The 17,959-nt window shown below is 47.1% G+C and overlaps 8 protein-coding genes across 8 annotated transcripts; 7 read left to right on the top strand and 1 right to left on the bottom strand.

Annotated features, from left to right (window-relative positions):
* Nucleotides 1–43: 43 nt before the first annotated feature.
* On the bottom strand, nucleotides 44–1,417 carry RhiXN_03369 (cytoplasmic protein; the record flags this gene model as incomplete). Its single annotated transcript, XM_043323186.1, has 7 exons — nucleotides 44–208; nucleotides 262–461; nucleotides 512–651; nucleotides 700–838; nucleotides 897–973; nucleotides 1,020–1,107; nucleotides 1,150–1,417. 7 exons carry the CDS (start codon nucleotides 1,415–1,417, stop codon nucleotides 44–46), a joined length of 1,077 nt encoding a protein of 358 aa, XP_043178682.1.
* A 97-nt stretch (nucleotides 1,418–1,514) lies between these two features.
* RhiXN_03368 (carbohydrate esterase family 10 protein) lies at nucleotides 1,515–3,966 on the top strand (the record flags this gene model as incomplete). Its single annotated transcript, XM_043323185.1, has 10 exons — nucleotides 1,515–2,214; nucleotides 2,270–2,373; nucleotides 2,444–2,578; nucleotides 2,629–2,759; nucleotides 2,808–2,960; nucleotides 3,018–3,064; nucleotides 3,114–3,186; nucleotides 3,240–3,452; nucleotides 3,511–3,722; nucleotides 3,788–3,966. The coding sequence occupies 10 exons, from the start codon at nucleotides 1,515–1,517 to the stop codon at nucleotides 3,964–3,966; spliced, it is 1,947 nt and encodes a 648-aa protein (XP_043178681.1).
* Nucleotides 3,967–5,363: 1,397 nt separating this feature from the next.
* Nucleotides 5,364–8,012, top strand: RhiXN_03367 (Retrovirus-related Pol polyprotein from transposon TNT 1-94; the record flags this gene model as incomplete). Its single annotated transcript, XM_043323184.1, has 3 exons — nucleotides 5,364–6,539; nucleotides 7,167–7,477; nucleotides 7,544–8,012. 3 exons carry the CDS (start codon nucleotides 5,364–5,366, stop codon nucleotides 8,010–8,012), a joined length of 1,956 nt encoding a protein of 651 aa, XP_043178680.1.
* Nucleotides 8,013–9,731: 1,719 nt separating this feature from the next.
* RhiXN_03366 (Retrotransposon-derived protein PEG10) lies at nucleotides 9,732–10,810 on the top strand (the record flags this gene model as incomplete). Its single annotated transcript, XM_043323183.1, has 2 exons — nucleotides 9,732–9,837; nucleotides 9,951–10,810. 2 exons carry the CDS (start codon nucleotides 9,732–9,734, stop codon nucleotides 10,808–10,810), a joined length of 966 nt encoding a protein of 321 aa, XP_043178679.1.
* A 239-nt stretch (nucleotides 10,811–11,049) lies between these two features.
* Nucleotides 11,050–12,096, top strand: RhiXN_03365 (Retrotransposable element Tf2 protein; the record flags this gene model as incomplete). The annotated part of the gene is made up of 1 exon (XM_043323182.1): nucleotides 11,050–12,096. The coding sequence occupies one exon, from the start codon at nucleotides 11,050–11,052 to the stop codon at nucleotides 12,094–12,096; it is 1,047 nt and encodes a 348-aa protein (XP_043178678.1).
* A 660-nt stretch (nucleotides 12,097–12,756) lies between these two features.
* Nucleotides 12,757–14,724, top strand: RhiXN_03364 (Retrotransposable element Tf2 protein; the record flags this gene model as incomplete). Its single annotated transcript, XM_043323181.1, has 3 exons — nucleotides 12,757–13,659; nucleotides 13,723–14,457; nucleotides 14,497–14,724. 3 exons carry the CDS (start codon nucleotides 12,757–12,759, stop codon nucleotides 14,722–14,724), a joined length of 1,866 nt encoding a protein of 621 aa, XP_043178677.1.
* Nucleotides 14,725–15,844: 1,120 nt separating this feature from the next.
* RhiXN_03363 (Retrovirus-related Pol polyprotein from transposon TNT 1-94) lies at nucleotides 15,845–17,185 on the top strand (the record flags this gene model as incomplete). Its single annotated transcript, XM_043323180.1, has 4 exons — nucleotides 15,845–16,045; nucleotides 16,124–16,634; nucleotides 16,683–16,904; nucleotides 17,061–17,185. 4 exons carry the CDS (start codon nucleotides 15,845–15,847, stop codon nucleotides 17,183–17,185), a joined length of 1,059 nt encoding a protein of 352 aa, XP_043178676.1.
* Nucleotides 17,186–17,293: 108 nt separating this feature from the next.
* RhiXN_03362 (Retrovirus-related Pol polyprotein from transposon TNT 1-94) lies at nucleotides 17,294–17,710 on the top strand (the record flags this gene model as incomplete). The annotated part of the gene is made up of 1 exon (XM_043323179.1): nucleotides 17,294–17,710. One exon carries the CDS (start codon nucleotides 17,294–17,296, stop codon nucleotides 17,708–17,710), a length of 417 nt encoding a protein of 138 aa, XP_043178675.1.
* Nucleotides 17,711–17,959: the final 249 nt, after the last annotated feature.

Genomic DNA, 17,959 nt, shown 5'->3' with positions numbered 1-17,959 from the left:
AGTATTCAAGTAGGCATTATCCGTTGATCTATATCTGAAGAAATTAGTCAAGAGTGCCTGCAGTCAAGGCACGGCGGGGTTTGCGTTTAGTACCAGCATCGGGCGCAGGTCCACCACCAAAGAACGAGGACATCATGTCTTGCAGAGGATTTCCGCCCTTTCTTGGAGCGGGAATATCGAAATAAATGTCCCCGAGGGAGTCAATAATCTGCCGATCTCAATTAGTGGCATGCTAAAATATGAGTAAAGTAAGAAACATACATTGCGCATAACATCTCCGCCGACGATCCTTGACCGGTACCTTGAGGCCAACCGTAACCAAGCCTCACGAGATACCCTATTATGTCTCTCTTCGTCGCTTGTTGTAGCTTCTGGTCCCCATCCAGCCCTCTGACATGTTTGGATCGCGAGCTGGAGGAAGTTGAGGGTCGGGTCTGTGGTGATTTGAACTTCGTCTGGGTCTAGTCGATATTTCAGCCTTATTCCAGAATATATAAATAGAAAGACACACCTGAATCAGGGGATTTGAGAATGATTGGGTCAGGGAAGTGTTGGTTTATGATAGTGGCCCGTTGAGGTGAAGATAATAGGAGCCCAATAAATGTCGTAAGGAAGGTTCTTGCGGCCAGGATGGATGTATTTAACAAGTAACTGGGGAGCTGCGTTAATTCGGCTGACAGATACCGAGGGCATACTTACGGGATTGTGCCGCGTATCGCGAACGGTCCAGGATTAGTGCCATCGCGAGACCACTCAAACATCATTTGGGCTAGTAGCCGTGCAGAGTCGCGGGATGCAGAGTTCAGTAGATGTTGTTCTGCGGCTTCAAACGCGCCCTCTGTAACGTACCATGTCAGACTTCTAGAATAATCGTCACAATCATATGGAGAACATACCGCGGTACAGCAGTTCGCCGCAATAGTGGTGAAGCTCTGGGTCCCCAGCGGGGTATTTTCCATGCTTGACAGACCACCTGAGCTAGATCAGAACGATGTTTCGGCTGTGATTCGGCTACTCACGCAACAGTTTTGTCGATCAACGTCTTTCGCCAAGCGCCATCAGGACCCGTCAGAGCAATAAGCTGGGTCATTCGCCCTTTGACCTGGCCTATTAGACCGTGCTCATAGGCTCGTTGAGTATATTACTCACCCCTGGACTCTGGTCCTACTTGTACGCTTGCTGTGTCGTAAACCTCAATCAAGAACGAGCCAAGATCCACTCCACTCCCGGTATGCCCTGCCTTGAGCAGTTCTCTCGCCGATTGGAACAGCACATCAATAGCAACGTCATGCTGCCCAGACTTGACGTATCGTGCCACAAACGTGCGAGCTTTCTGGTGTGCCTCATATGGCTTATTCTCAGCAATCTGAGGCAGGATCGCCTGTAATGCGCGAGCGGAAGATGGTGCAGGAGGCATTTGGATCGTGGTTTGTAATTCGAGAAGCAAGGGTCACGTGGGGTAGGGCGGTTGGGGTCTGGAAGGTCTGAAATGAACCGGTAATCCCGGCGGCCAAATGGATAAATGTGCCTTTGATACAGAAATAGCATACGGGAATCTAATGCAGTTGGAACCGCCCATCTTCTATTCAATTCCCTCCCTGATTATGGACCTTAGAGGAATCACATTCGTCGTTGCTGCGGCTATTTTAGATTGCATAGGTCACGAGGGGGGGCTGGACACTATCCATGCGATACACAACTGTGAAATGGAACTGATCCAAGAAACTTGGTCATATGTGCTGGGGCTAAACACTAGTGCCCCGGATGATTTAAATGCCACAAACATTGGGCGGGCTAATAACATGATCAACCCCCCTTCCTGGCCAGCGCCATTAGACATGCCTTCCCTCACAAAACTCCTCCCTTCTTGCCTTACCGCACTCCTCTTATCCGGAAACGCATTGTCTACCAAAGTCACCCTTCCCTATGGAACATTCGTTGGCCTCGACAACTACACCAGTGATCTGGGCAGTCCGCTGCCCAATCCCCTTGTTGCCTACTTGCATATACCTTATGCTGCCCCTCCTACTGGCGCCCGTCGCTTTGCTCGTCCTCAGCCGCCTCTCCAGATGAACGGCACAGTCTCATCAACAGAGTATGGTCCTATCTGCCCGCAGAGTGGAACGTCGAAGATGGACGAGGACTGCCTGTCGTTAGCGGTGTTTGCACCTAAGGGTACTACAACATCAGATAAGCTACCGGTAGTGATATGGAGTAAGCATGTTTTGTTTACGCCAAGCGCCTAGTCTCATCATATGGTCCCCCATAGTCCATGGTGGCGCGTTCAACAGCGGCTCCAAGCAAGCATTTAGCCTCGCTTCGATGATCTCACACTCACCGGTCAAGTATATCGGAGTTTCAATTAATTATCGGGTAAGTTTTTGCTCTGAAAATCACCGATCTTGGCGTGGTCACTGAACGCCGGTCGTGGGGTCATGTGCAGCTGGGGGCCCTTGGATTTTTGCCATCTAACCTTACACATCGAGCAAATAGCCTCAACCTCGGACTTTACGACCAGCAATATGCAATCCAATGGGTCCAGAAGTACATATCCTTATTCGGAGGAGATCCCCACCAGGTGAGCTGAACCAGTGTCGTAGCGAATATGAAGCTCAATATAGGCAATAGGTCACTTTGTTCGGCGAATCTGCTGGAGCAACCTCTGTTGGCTATCACTTGCTACACGTAGACGGACCTCCGCCTTTCAAGAGGGTCATCATGGACTCTGGAGGACCAACCGCAAGAGCGTTTCCTGACTGGTGAGTATCTCGGATACTATTCCGGACAACTCCTCATTCGGGTGACAGGACATACCCTCTGTACCAGACTCAGACAGACGAGTTCCTCAACCTGACTGGATGCTATCGAGGTGCAAACGAGACGGCTACGTTCTCGTGTCTGCGAGGAATCTCTATGGAGACTATCAGAAATGCTAGCGTATCCGTGTTTAACAAATACGAGTGAGGACCGTCTATATGAATTATTCTTGGAACCCTCGTGCTTACTGGTTTATGAAGCCCCGCAATTACTTGGCCATTCCAGCCGGTGGTAGATTATCAATTTAGTGAGTTCGAGTTTTCAAAGAGGTTTAGATGCGCGCTTACCGTTCAAAGTTGCTCGACCGGCTCACGAGTCTTGGGAATCCGGCCAAGTCAATAATGTTTCAGTTTTCACTGGATTCAACAGGTGAAATATCTACTTTGAAATACATGACACGGGCCTAACTAAGCTCCGCATAGCAACGAAGGGTCCGGATTTGTTCCCAAAAACCTCAACACTACTGAACAGTTCAAAGATTTTTTCAGAAATCTTGCTCCCAAAATCTCAGACTCGCAGCTCGATACTGTCGCAAATCTTTACCCTGGACCTGACGTACCTGGTTCACCCTATGCAAACTCCTCGTTCAGCCCCCAGTTCTCGCGTATCGCAGCAGCTTATGGTGACTTTGCATAGTATGTTTTCAGGTTACTGCTTCGTTCTGGTGATCATATTCTCATCTGAATATCCCAGTATTGCCCAAGTTCAAGCCAACGCGGTGTACGCATCCAAATTGAATATCCCAGTTTGGAAGTACCACTTTGGCTACTTGACGCCCGACGCCGACCCTGCTCTTGGAGTTGTACACGCTTCCGAGCTGTCATACGTGAACGTGCTTGTAGCTTCCAAGTTCTCTGGAGAGACCGCCGAGCAGTCGAAGATCATGAACGCTTATTGGAGCTCGTGTAAGTGTGAATCCAATGTAATAAATGAACTCGTAGCTAAAGAAAAGACCTCCTACTTCTTGCAGTCATTGCTACTGGAAATCCGAATAAGGCCAGCTCTTTGGCTCCTGTCTGGCCAAGGTATACGCTCCAGAACGAGATTCAGATCAGATTCTCGAACGGGACCGCATACACTGAGCCTGACAATATCCGTCGGAATGCTACCGACTTTTGGCGCAGCATCCCGGATGTTCTGATGCATTAACTTCCTTGCTCGATTTTGACATATTTTTGTGATTAGTTTTTTTTTTTATTTGGTTTGTCAATATGTATTGAGTTTCGTTGGAATTGAATATGTGATCGTGTCTCCAATCGTGTGACTAGACAAATTACTATTTGACTCATTGAAGATCCCTCTGGGAACACTGGGCTCAATATGAGTGCTTGTTTCAGCCTTTTTACGGATATAAGTCTTCTGAATTCCAAGTGCCGCACGTAGTCCGATATTTAGCCTTATAATAAAATAAGCCTTATGCGTTGTGTGTAGTTTTGAGCCAGATGATGTCTGGTCAAAACGCTAATCGATGACCGTGCAGTTGGAGAACTTGAAATGAACACAGAGAGAAGTCACTAGAGGCGCGAGGGTACGAGCGCGTCCGTTGATCTATGTTTAATTTCATCACAAGTTTTCGTGTGTACTTCCCCACACAATTGACCACCATGAGGGCAACCAGATTACTTTAGTGCTGAATTTACGGCTGGCAAGTATCACACTTTTGTACACAATATGACCATTTACTATATTCACTTCTGGTTAGCGTTTCCAGCAGTGGTCAATCGCGTGGCGCTTTGAACTATATCAGTCGTGACCAAGCGTCTCCAAGTGTAAAATCAGGAACACGGTTACCCTAGTAGATCTAAATTCGACAGACATCTTTGTAGAGAATTGAATGATTGTTACAAAACCTGTATTGCGGAACTTGCAGGGTGGGGACCTATTCAGCTTGCGCTTCGACTGTTTCCCTTAAGGAAATATACATATTGTTACGACCATTTTGGGCTGGATTAGTGATGGGTATACGTACAAAGTTATGGCTGAGTTTACGTCTAAGTAAATCGGTATATGTTGAGCTCACAGCATTGATAACGAGTAGCTTTTATTTTTTTAAAAAAACGTTGCTGTTGCTGTCCAGAAATACCCTGTCTGGTCAATTCAAATTACCTGGTTGCCTGATTGATGTGTCAGTCCAAGGCCGGAACGTATGCGCAAAAGGATATATCAGAACCAGAAGAATTGAGGTTAGCTGGCTCGGAGAAGTGTTGGTTTGAGAGTAGCTTGGTAAGGAGAGGATAATAGGGGCTCATGAATGTTGCAGGTGTTGAAGAATCAGTATCACGGTCTATAGTATATAATCCTTACAAATGTATTTACAGATGTTTGGATGTATACTTCTTATAAAAGTTTTGGTATTGGCTCTTGAGTACCTCAGTTCACTATTCTACAGTCAAACTGAGGTATGTTTTATCTTTCTATATCATTCTATCAAATGTGCTTATCACCATGTAGATAACTATTGTTTAGGTAGATATATGCACATAGTTCACTATTCTACAGTCAAACTGAGATAACTATTGTTTAGATTGTATATCATTTAAAAGGTTATGAGCCCTGCTGGAGACAACTCAAAGGAAGACAGCAGTAAAGAGACAAAGCCTAACAAGACCGCCGCACTTTACACAATGCAGTCAACCAAGAACAGCTATCTGAGCAAAAAGACCTACAAAATCCCACTCCTTAAAGACAATGGATCAAACTACACTGCGTGGAAGTTCAGACAAACAACCGTACTACGGATGCGCAAGCTTGATACAATTGCATGGGGCAAAGAAAAGCCACCAGCCAAGTTAACAGGCACCAATGCCACTGACAAGACAAAAGTCAACAAGCAAGAGGCTGCATACTCAAAGTGGAAGCTGCGCAACAATGAGGCGTTTGCTCAGATCACATTGAACATGGAAGATGGGTGCATGGCCAATATAGTTGAGACCACAACAGCATATGAAGCATGGACACGGATTGTCAAGTGCTGGGAAGGGAAAGGCATGCAATTGCTGTTGTTCCTCTATCAGCAGCTCATGCAGGCAAAGATTGACAAAGGCAAAGACTTACAGACTGGCTTCAACGCCATCAAAGCAACTGTTGCAAAGATTACCATGCTAGGCAAGACCGTGAGCAACTTTATGCTTGCACAAATTATTATGAACGCTCTCCCACCATCCTACGCAATTGTCAACACCGTCCTCCAAACGTCACTGAACGGAGGAGCCATCACTGCCAAGGCCGTACAGAACGCAGCCTACGCCAAGGAAGAACGGTGTTGCAAAGGAGGCAGAATCACTGCAATGTTTGCACAATTGTCCAAAGGGAATTCCACAGGCAAGAAGTTGTTGGGTAACAACAGCAAAGGGAAGAAGAAGGCTGCAGGCCCTCCCTGTGCAAATTGCAGGAAATCCAGACACACCAAGCAGGAGTGTTGGTCAAAAGGTGGAGGAGCCAAAGGCACAGGACTGCAGCAAAAGCGTCAGAACTTGAAGCAGTCAAATCAGAAAACAAACAAACCTGCATCAACGTCTAAGAATGACACTGCAAAAGTTGCTGTTACCAACAAACCTTCCACCTCTGCTACTGGGACTAGGCTATATGCACTCTTAGCATTGGATACCTGCCTTCACAACAACAATGTCTGGCTGCTCAATTCAGGGGCATCAAGACATATGACACCAAATTGCAATTGGTTCTTCACTTACCAATGTCTGAACCCACCAACCTTAATTCAAGTAGGCAATGGGAATCTGTTGTACACCACTGTAAGGTGGGTACTTGCTAGTGGGGGCAGGCGCTTACGGCCGTACTACTACACACAAGCTTATGTAATCTAAACTATCTAGGCTATACTACTGACGTGTAAGGCGTCCTACTGCTAACTACTGTTGACAAGGGGGCCTTAGGCCTGGGAGGTGTGGTAAGTGTGGTAAAGGGGTGATGCAACTACTGATAAGGGCCGGCTACTTAGCTGGCTGGAACTGTCCTCCTCAATGGGTATGAGACAAGGTAAAATCAACTTGGGGTTTCCAAGCAATTTTCCTGCTGTATATATAGACAAGAATGCGCTATCTACATGGTCTGTGCGCGTGAGAAGAGAAGTACATAAGACAAATAAGAAGCGTGCTGCGGACTGCGCAGAAGCGCGGATTTCTCCTAAGCGCTCTTGGCACGGCATCTTGGCGCAGCATCTTGGCATAATAAGCGCCAAGATCACGTGATTGAAAAACATAAGATAACAAGTCCGTAAAAAATACTAAAAATAATAGAAAAATCAGGCGAATCCAATGGTATAATTAAGGAGGTTGTAACAGAATCAAATTCCTGCAATAGGTGTTGGTTGAATCCATGTTGCACTAAAGATCTGTCATGGTACAATCATGCAAGCAGTCATGAAATCCGTGCTACACGTACCCAAGTTGAACGCAAACCTCATGTCCGTCAAGGAGCTCACAAATGGTGGCACCAATGTGCTTTTCCAAAAGGTGTTTGGCACAATCCTGATCAGCAATCAAGGACACGGGCAAGAGATTGGTTTTGCTAAAGAACTAAGCAACCAGCTTTACAAAGTCAAATGCACAGTGAAACATACCAAAGTGATGGCACACACAGCCATTGTCAAGCCCAACAGTACCAATGATTGGGACAACATTGAAGCAAAAGAATTTGTTGCGTATGCAGCCAGGCGTATTGCTTGAGCAGATCTTGAGACCTGGCATTGCCAACTGGGTGACATCAGCTACAAATACGTGCTAGATATGGTCAAGAAAGGTGCAGTCAAGGGGATGGAGATCATTGGATCACATACCCTGCCATGCACACCGTGCAAGCTGTGTCTAAAGGGCAAGCAAACCTGTTCTCTGTTCTCCCCCTCTGAATCCTGCTCCTCCAAAGTCCTCAAACTCCTCCATAGCAACCTACATGGTCCTGTTGCAGTTGAAGGGATTGGTGGTGTAAGATATTTTGCGGTAACAATCAACAACAAGTCACTCAAGATGTTTGTTCACTTGCTCAAGTCCAAGAACAAGTACAAAACAAACTTTAAAGATCTTAAGGCATCAGTCAAAAATCTTACAGGGAAGAAGATCAAGGCACTACATACCAATGGTGGAGGCAAATACTGCGCCAAAACCTTTGAAGAATGGATGCGCAGCAAAGGGATTGAGCACCAAAAGACCAAAGCTGACTCATTGGAGAGTAATGGGTGACTACCTGTAAGTGTGAGAGCAATTTAGAAGTTCTAGATTGCTCAATCATTGGTCCATTGGATACGGACCAATTCCGTGCTGACAGGCAAGCGGACCCCAGGCGCAGACCTCCCCCGTAAAGCCAAAAGGCACGCATCCACGCAACCAATTCTAGAATTTAAAACACACTACCGCAATCAACTTAGTCAATTTGTAATATAGCTGAACATAATTGACCATGCATATAGTTGTTGAGATCAATATACAGTTGGGTTTTAGTACTTATAAACTGTGCAGGGAGCTCAGATACCACCCCTGAAAGCTATGAACATCATTGAGGATCATCCCAACCTTGTGTATTCCATTATACTAGATGACAAAGACACTCAACCAGCTTGTCTCAGAAAAGCCATACGCGTCAGCACAGCCTTAGCAGCTCTATACTACCTTGGTACCACAATTTGTAATAGGATCAGAAAGCCTAGCCGTTGTTATCTTACACGCCCAAACCTGCAACCAGAGCCTTGTCTGGTGCAGTGATTGCACAGGACTTGTTGTAGACACAATTGATACCAGGGAATTTATTCCCATTTTCTTGGTTTTAAACAAAGGCAAACGGACAACATTTTTGGTCACGTGACTTTGGCGCTTATATCATACGCTAAGCGCCAAGCCACGTCCCCATCCGCGCTTAAATCAACATACGTAGCCACCTCCACCTATGACGTCATCATGACACGTCAGTGACACGTATGCATGAGTAAGGCCAACTGCGGAGCAGGGTTCTTATTTGATACAATATTTGATATAGAACATTTGTAAATAGCTAGGCTGTAGAATATATAAGGAGGCCAAGCAACCATGGTAACACCCAGGTTGATTACCTCTTGTCGCACTCCACACATTGTACAAGGCCTTACAGCCAGTAATACTTAGACACACGCCGTAAGCGTTGTTCTCACTGTACTTAGGTAGCTCGTCAACGCCTTATAGCGTCTAGTCACTGTAGTTAGTTAGTTTGCCGTTGTAGGTAGCCCTTTCACCGCCTTACGCGGTTATACTTAGTTCTATACAGCCATAAGCGCCTGCTGCCTTGACGCCCCTTAAGGACGTCTAGGACACTCCCAAACCATTGATGTTGTCAAGGATGGGCTTAGGTCCCTGCAATCCCATGGTGTTATAACCTCCTAACATATACCATTAGAATTGCCTGAATTTTCTATTATTTTTAGTATTTTTTACGGACTTAATATCTCATGTTTTTCAATCACGTGATCTCGGCGCTTATTCATGCCGAGATGCCGCGCCGAGATGCTGTGCCAAGGGCGCTTAGGAGAAATCCATGCTTCTGCGCAGCCCGCAGTATGCTTCTCTTTTCACACAGACACTTCCTTATCTCACGCACAGACCATGTATATACCTTCTCTCTTGTCTATATAAACAGCAGGAAAATTGCTTGGAGATCCCAAGTTGATTTTACCTTGTCTCATACCATTGAGGAGGATCATCCCCAGCCAGCTAAGTAGCCGGCCCTTAGTAGTTCAGTAGCTCACCCCTTATTGCGCTTACCACACCTCCAGGGCTAAGCCCCCCTTGCCAGTAGTTTAGCCAGTAGACGGTTACCTTACGTAACCCTAGTATAAGCCTTAGATAGTAGTCGTATAGCTTTGTTTGTAGTAGTACGGCCCCAAGCGCCCAACCCACTAGCGTGTGACCAACCTTACAGTTGGGTCACAACACATGGTCCCTGCACACCCAAAGGACCCCAAGTCAAGGCTGTGGAAGAAACGCCACGCCCCCTACCAAAAGCCAAGCCTATTGGATTGGCTAGTGGGGCCCCCTTCTGGTCAGAAGCACCCAAGGTCCTCCCCGGTCTGGCCCAGCCAACCCCAAGAAGAGTTGCTCCCCTGCGAGTCCCATCTCCTCTTCCATCTCCACGTCTCTGATCCCCAATTGGAGCACCTGCCCCTCTCCCTCCGGCTCCAGCAGCCCACTACCCCGCTCCGGTCAAGGTTGACCACCCCAATGCCTACACAGGCAAAATAGGAAGCAAGGCAAAGCAATGGCTGACCAGGATGCTGGCCTGGACCCGCCTTAACTTGCAGATGTTCCCAACCAATCAGGAGGTTCTATCCTTCCTCCTGATGAACATGAAGGACTCCGCCGGGGCATGGGCCCATCCACACCTTGACCAGCTTGGATCACACCGGGCTATCATTCAAACGGTCAAGGGCTTCAAGCTGGAATTCCTGGCAGCGTTTGGCAACCCTGACGCCACAAGGGCCGCTGAGCGGAAGATCACCACCCTCACCCAGTCCGGCACTTGCACAGACTATATCACAAAGTTCAGGACCTTGGCCATGGAGCTGGACTGGAATGACGCGGCCCTTCGAGGCCAGTTTGCCCGCGGCCTCCATTGGGAGGTCAGCCGCCAAATTGCGACCCGCAAACACCGTCCCTGTACCCTCCTAGAGCTGCAAAATGCAGCACTTGTCATTGATAACGCCCTCCGTGAGGAGTGTGCTAGCCATCTGCCAAAGGATAGTAAGTCTAGCAGACCATCTAACCCCGCAAGGGGGACAAGTACCGGCCAGTCAAGCACCGGTTCTAAGAAGCTTTCCAACAATCCAAACTTTGTGTTGGAAGAAGAACGCAACTGCTGCCGTGCCGCAGGCGCCTGTATCAAATGCAGCAAAATGGGCCACAAGTTTGCGGAATGCCGCACGGGTTGGAAGGCTACCCCTGTTGAGGACAAGGGAAAACCCCAAGAATCCGCCAAGATTGGCAAAGAGTCTGGACCCAAATCAGGAAAAGACTAAGGGTACCTGCTGCCGCGCGCAAGGACCCCAAGGACTCTGGTCATGTAGAAATCTGTAATATATCTAGTCACTCAAATAGAATCTCACCCCTCTTTACAATTTCAATCATACCAGAGAAACAAGCGGAACACTTAGAAGTCCTGATAGACTCAGGCGCTACTTCATCATTCATGCACCCTTGTACAGCGGAACTACTCTGCCTCCCCCTAATAGATCTCCATACTCCCCGCACCGTTACCATGCTTGATGGGTTGAGCCCCCAGGCAGGCAAAATCTGGAAAAAAGCCAATTTAACCTTCTCCTTTGACAACAAAACAATGACCAAGACCTTCCTCATTTGCAATACAGGGTCTCACGCCGCTATCCTAGGACTAAAATGGCTAGACGCACATAACCCAGAGATTGATTGGAACGCGCAAACCCTCTATTTTCCCCATACACCACCAGAACACGTGACCATTGCCAAAGAAGAGGAAGCTGACAAGAATCCCCTTGAAGGAGTACCCCCAAAGTACCACCAGTACGCCAAAGTATTTGGGGAGGAAGAATTCAACAAGCTTCCCCCACACCGGCATTATGATATTGGGATTGAACTCACAGAGGAAGGCCCCCTTAACTTGCCCCTTTATAGTATGACCAATGCTGAGTCCGCCACGCTCAAGGACTGGCTTAGGGACAAACTCAAGGCAGGCAAGATACGCCCTAGCAAGTCTTCCATCAGCTCCCCTGTAATGTTTGTCCCCAAAAAGGATGGTTCTTGTTGCTTAGTTGTTGACTACCGCCGCTTGAATAACCGGACCAAGAAGAACATATACCCACTACCCTGTCCTGACAATCTCATGGCCCAGCTCCGTGGCGCCAAGGTCTTCACCAAATTAGACCTAAGATGGGGTTATAATAACGTCCGGGTCAAGGAAGGCAACAAATGGAAAACCGCCTTCCACACAAAGTACGGTCTTTACAAGTCCCTGGTGATGACCTTTGGGTTGACAAATGCTCCCGCCGCGTTTCAGCATTTTATGAACAAGTTATTCAAGGATCTCCTGGATGTATGCGTCATCATTTACCTTGATGACATCCTGATCTACTCCAAGGATGACGTCACACACACCCAGCACGTTCATGAGGTCCTGCAGCGCTTAATGGAAAACCAGTTGTTTTGTAAGGCGTCCAAGTGTACATTCCACGTCACCTCAGTAGAATACCTAGGAATAATTGTATTGGACAAAGGATTCAGTCTGGATAAGCTCAAGATCCAAGCAATCCAAGAATGGCCTATGTTGTAGACACACTTGATACCAGGGGATTTATTCCCATTTTCTTGGATTTAAACAAAGGCAAACGGACAATATTTTTGATCACGTGACTTTGGCGCTTATATCATACGCTAAACGCCAAGCCACATCCCCTTCCGCGCTTACCTCAGCACACGTAGCCACCTCCACCTGATGACATCACTATGATATGTCAGTGACACATATGCATGAGTAAGGCCAACTGCGGAGCAGGGTTCTTATTGGATTGCATATTGGATATGATGTATTTGTAATTAGTCACTCTGTAGAATATATAAGGAGGCCAACCAACCATGGTAACACCCAGGTTGATTACCTCTTGTTGCATCCCACCACTGTACAAGGGCCTTAAGCCCAGTAACCTACTTAGTCACTCAGTACGCACCGCCTTAAGCGGCCTCCTTGTTGTAGTTACATAGCTGGTCATTGCCCTTACGGCCTTGGTCACCGTAGTATAGCTGGTCGTTGTTGTAGGATAGCCTGCCGCTGCCTTACGCGGTTTTCCACTTAGATACACCCGGCCGCAAGCGCCCCCTCCCTCGACGTCCTTACAGACGTCTAGGACAGCCTACACCAACAAAGGTCAAAGAAGTGCAGTTGTTCTTAGGTTTTGCCAACTTCCTACGCCGCTTTGTTGCCAACTTCAGTCACATGGCCAGACCATTACACAACCTGGTCAAAAAGGACACACCATGGAAATGGGATACCAGGGAACAAGAAGCGTTTCAAGGATTAAAAGACGCCATCACCAACGCACCTGTATTATGTCACGCAGACCCGTCTAGACCCTACTTCCTGGAAACAGACGCTTCCGGAGCAGCACTAGGTTCCATACTCAGCCAACAACAGGAAGATGGCCGCCTCCATCCGCTAGGTTTCCTATCCAAGTCATTTAAGGGAGCAGAACAGAACTATGACACCCACAACAAGGAACTGCTGGCTATCATACAATCCCTGGAGTATTGGCGTATATTCTTGGAAGGAACCATACACCCCATCACTGTATTTACCAACCATAGAAACTTGGAGTACTGGAAGGAATCCCAAACCTTTAACCGTTGTCATGCCAGGTGGCACTTACTACTAGCCGGGTACAACTTCCAAATTGTCTACCGCCCAGGCAAACAGTTGGGTAAACCAGACGCACTCTCACGCCGATTGGACCACGCCAATATTCCCCCCGCACACCAGACAATGCTTCCTGATCCTGTATTTGCAAATGTAGCCCTAGTTACTCCCAAGAAAGAGCTCCAACGTCAAATCAAGGCCTCCCTGGACCAAGACAAGTCCCTAGGAGAAATATTGCAATTCCTCCAGAACAAGTCCAAGGCACCTCCGTCCATCAAACGCGCCTTCAAGGATTACCAAATGGAGGCAGGCTTACTATTCTACCAAGGACGCATTGTAGTCCCTGATGTGGGCACCCTGAGGACAGACTTATTGCAACTATTCCACAATAGCCCTCTGGCAGGACACCCTGGCAGGCAACAAACCTTGGAACTGGTCTTGCGTAACTACTATTGGCCAGGCATCTGTGCAGACACGTATTGGCACGTGGATTCCTGTGAAACCTGTTAACGGATCAGAAAACCTAAATACGCTTCCATCCCCCCACAGCCGCTTGAACTCCCCTCCAGGCCATGGCAACATGTCTCCTATGACATGATTGTAGACCTTCCAAAGGACAGAAACAACAACTCCATCCTGGTCATAGTGGATAGTTTCACAAAGTATGGGATCTTTATCAAATGCTCCAAGAAGCTCAAAGCACCCAAGCTAGCAGATTTATTCCTGGAACATGTATGGAAGCGTCATGGAATGCCGGAAAAGACAATATTGGACAGAGGCAGGGTTTTCAATAACAAATTCGTGCGGGCACTCTACAAACAACTAGGCATTGATCCGCACTTCTCCTTGGCATACCACCCTCAAAGCAACAGACAAATGGAACGAGTAAACCCCTCCATCAAACACTTCCTCAGGGCTTACTCAGGAGTCAATCAACGGGACTGGACCAAGTGGTTGCCAATGGCCAAATTTGCATACAACAATGTGGTTCATAGTAGCACAGGGAAAACGCCATTCAAAGCCCTGTACGGATGGGAACCTACACTGACGCCATCCAACGTACCCACTGATGTACCAGAAGCCAACAACTTAGCCCAAACTATGGAAAATCAGTGGAGGGAAGTTGAATCCGCCCTCTGGCAATCCAAGTCAAGAATGACTGCCGGAGAAGAAGGGAGCCCGTTAACATTTGAATTGGGGGAGGAGGCCTGGCTAGACGCCAAGAACGTTAACCTCAAGACCCTTAGCCCCAAACTAACAGAACAACGTCTGGGGCCATTCAAAGTCATCAAGAAGATCTCTGACCGGGCTTATTGACTTGAGTTACCTCCAACCATGCGCATCCACAACGTATTTTACATAGGACTACTATCTAAGGTCAAAAGGGACAAGAAGCGCGCCTTTGAAAACCGCCCACCACCAGTTACCGTGGATGGGGAAGAGGAATATGAGGTAGAAGGCATAACAGACGCAGAGGAACGGAACGGAAAATGGTTCTTCAGGGTAAAATGGAAGGGGTACGGATTGGAAGAGAACACATGGGAACCTTGAGAAAACTTGAAAAACGCGGAAAAAATTCTGAGGAAGTACAAGGAGGATATGAAAAAGAAGGTCCTTGGCGCCGCCAAGGCCCTTAGAGGGGGGGCAGTGTTGTAGACACAATTGATACCAGGGAATTTATTCCCATTTTCTTGGTTTTAAACAAAGGCAAACGGACAACATTTTTGGTCACGTGACTTTGGCGCTTATATCATACGCTAAGCGCCAAGCCACATCCCCATCCACGCTTAAATCAACATACAGAGCCACCTCCACCTATGACGTCATCATGACACGTCAGTGACACGTATGTATGAGTAAGGCCAACTGCGGAGTGGGGTTCTTATTGGATCACATATTTGATATAAATGTATTTGTAATTAGTCACCTTGTAGAATATATAAGGAGGCCAACCAACCATGGTAACACCCAGGTCAATTACCTCTTGTTGCACTCCACACGTTGTATGAGGCCTTACAGCCGGTAACCACTTAGATACACGCCTTAAGCGTCGCCCTCACTGTACTTAGGTAGCTTGTCAACGCCTTAAAGCGTCTGGTTGCCGTAGTTAGTTAGTTTGTTGTCGTAGGTAGACCCCTCGCTGCCTTACGCGGTTTATACTTAGTTCTATACGGCCTCAAGTGCCCGCTGCCTCAACGCCCCTTAAGGACGTCTAGGACAGGACTATTGGTGGAAGGGATTGGGCGACTTATATTTACTTTGTTCCAGCTTGATCAGGCACGCTTTGGCGTTGGCGGCCTTTGGAAGAGGTCCAGCAAGCTCTGGGCAGCCCCCCAGAGCATGTATGCACGCATTGAGTCTCATTTATCACACTCACACATTTGCACGTAGGTATAAGATGTGGACCCTGAGCCATTTAGAACGCATTATGAAGTCTAGAAAGGGGGGTACCCCCCCTCTCTAGATTTCAATGACAATCCTCATGATTTAGAATTTAGACTTGCAGGCCAAAGTCACTTCTGGCGGATGCAACGTAATTGGATTTGTTACCAGGGTCTCTATTTACATCCAAAGAATCTAGACCGCTCTGACTTCTAAATTTTGTTCTAGATTGCCAATTTTGCCTTACGGGTAGTCACCCAATGGCATTGCTGAACAAGGAATTTGAACCATGAATAACTTTCAGCAATGTATGTGTGCCAATGCAAACTTACCTGACAAGTACTGGGGCTTTGCAATTGTCCATGCAGCCTACTTATGGAACGTAACCCCCAAGGCATTCCTCAATGGCCAAACTCCCAAAGAGATGTTCTTGGGACAAATGCCCAACGTAGCACAACTACAAAGGTTTGGATGCACCGCCTGGGTACAGGTACCCAATAAGCAATGGACAAAGCTTCAAGATTGATCAATTAAATGCACTTACATTGGATTTGCATCAAATCAAAAGGCACACACACTTCTACATAGAGAGTCCGGGAAGCTAATCACCTCCCAAGATGTTGTTTTTGATGAAGGCAGAGGTGTTTGTCAGTGTGTGGTACTCAAAAGCTATGGGGACAACCCCTTACCCAAAGAAGAGGGCAACAACAAGTCAAAGGCTGAGGTAAAAACCAACAACAAGAACAAGGCAGACAATAAGAAGGACAATGCCCCCAAGCCCGTATCAGTCAGACAATCAAGCCAATCAAGGCGCCCTCCTGTACAGTACAGGGCAAATGTGGGCGCTGAATACGCCTGGTTAGCCAACACAAATGCAATACTTGAAGCACTTAACGCAGCTCTACTGGCACCTCCCAAAACATTTGCCAAAGCAATGTCCTGGCCAGGCAGTCCCATGTGGTTGGCCTCTATGACCAAGGAGCTCAATTTGATTGAGAAGCACGGCATGGGAAAGAAAGTTGGAAGACCTACCAACAAGAACATCATCAAGTGCAAGTGGGTCCTTGGCTATAAACTTGGTCCAAACAGAGAAATTGTCTGATACAAGTCCTGACCTGTTGCAAAAGGATTCTCTCAACGCCCAGGTGTCAATTACACAGATGTTTCTTCACCTGTAGCAACCTCAGATGCCAGCTGCGTCCTTCTTGCAAAAGCTACAAGCAAAGATTGGGAAATAATCCAGCTGGACATAAAGACAGCATTCCTCCATGGCAAGATCAAAGAGGAAATCTACATGGAACAGCCTCCAGGCTTCAAAGACACCTCCAGTGACTACGTATGGCAGCTTTGTAAGGCCTTGTATGGTCTGAAACAAGCAGCGCAAGCCTTTTATTTACAGCTATGTGGAGTCCTTGAGACTATTGGCTTTATTCAATGCAATTCCAATCATGCAGTATTCTATTGATGCTCTGACGGTAAAATTGCAATTATATTGGCTCATGTAGACAACATGCTACTTATGGGTACACCGCAATCATTCCTCAATGACACAAAGGTAGAGTTGGGGAAATCTTTCAAGCTTGTCAATCTTGGCAAGCCCAAGGTGTTTGTTGGCGTTAAGATCAATTGAGACCAAGACGCTGGTACTCTCAAGCTATTGCAGGGCCAATATATTGAAGAAATCCTGAGTTGATTTGAGATGAGCAACTGTAAGCCAAGCAAGACGCCAATGGCCAAAATGCCAAACTTACCCAAATTGGACTTGCCAACCATTGACTGGATCCTCTATCAACAGGGAATTGGCTTGCTCATGTATGCAATGGTGCAGACCCGTCCGGATATTGCTTTTTCAACTGGTCTTTTAGCCCAACATTCAGCAAATCTGGGTCAAGACCACTGGAATGGGTTCAAGAGATCCTTGCAATACCTACAAGGCACAAAGGACATTGGCATAGTTTACAGGCAGTCCGCTGGATCCACACTTATTGGTTACGTCAATGCCAATTATGCAGGTGATCCAAATACAAGCCAATTGACTATGGGCTGGGCTTTTATGATGGCCGGTGGATGTGTAGCATGGTCTTCTCAAAAACAGCCAACAATTTCTCTATCAAGCACTGAGGCCAAATATGTTGCAGCTGCAAGCGCAACTTGAGAGCTAATTTGGCTCTGTCAATTTTTATCTGAATTCAATTTCCTTCCCAAGGGACCAACTACTTTACTTACCAATAACCAATTGAGTATAGCACTGGCAAAAAACCCAGTGAATCACCAGAACACCAAGCATATTTGCATCAAGCATCACTTTCTGCGGGAGATGGTCAAGCTACAGGAAATTAATCTTGAGTATATTCCAACCAATTGCCAAGTTGCTGACATCCTTACAAAGCTGCTTGGACGCGTC

Source organism: Rhizoctonia solani, chromosome 3 (assembly GCF_016906535.1).
Source record: "Rhizoctonia solani chromosome 3, complete sequence".
Taxonomy (NCBI): domain Eukaryota; kingdom Fungi; phylum Basidiomycota; class Agaricomycetes; order Cantharellales; family Ceratobasidiaceae; genus Rhizoctonia; species Rhizoctonia solani.
Note: the sequence above shows the minus strand (reverse complement) of the source record. Positions and strands in the feature narration are given on the sequence as shown.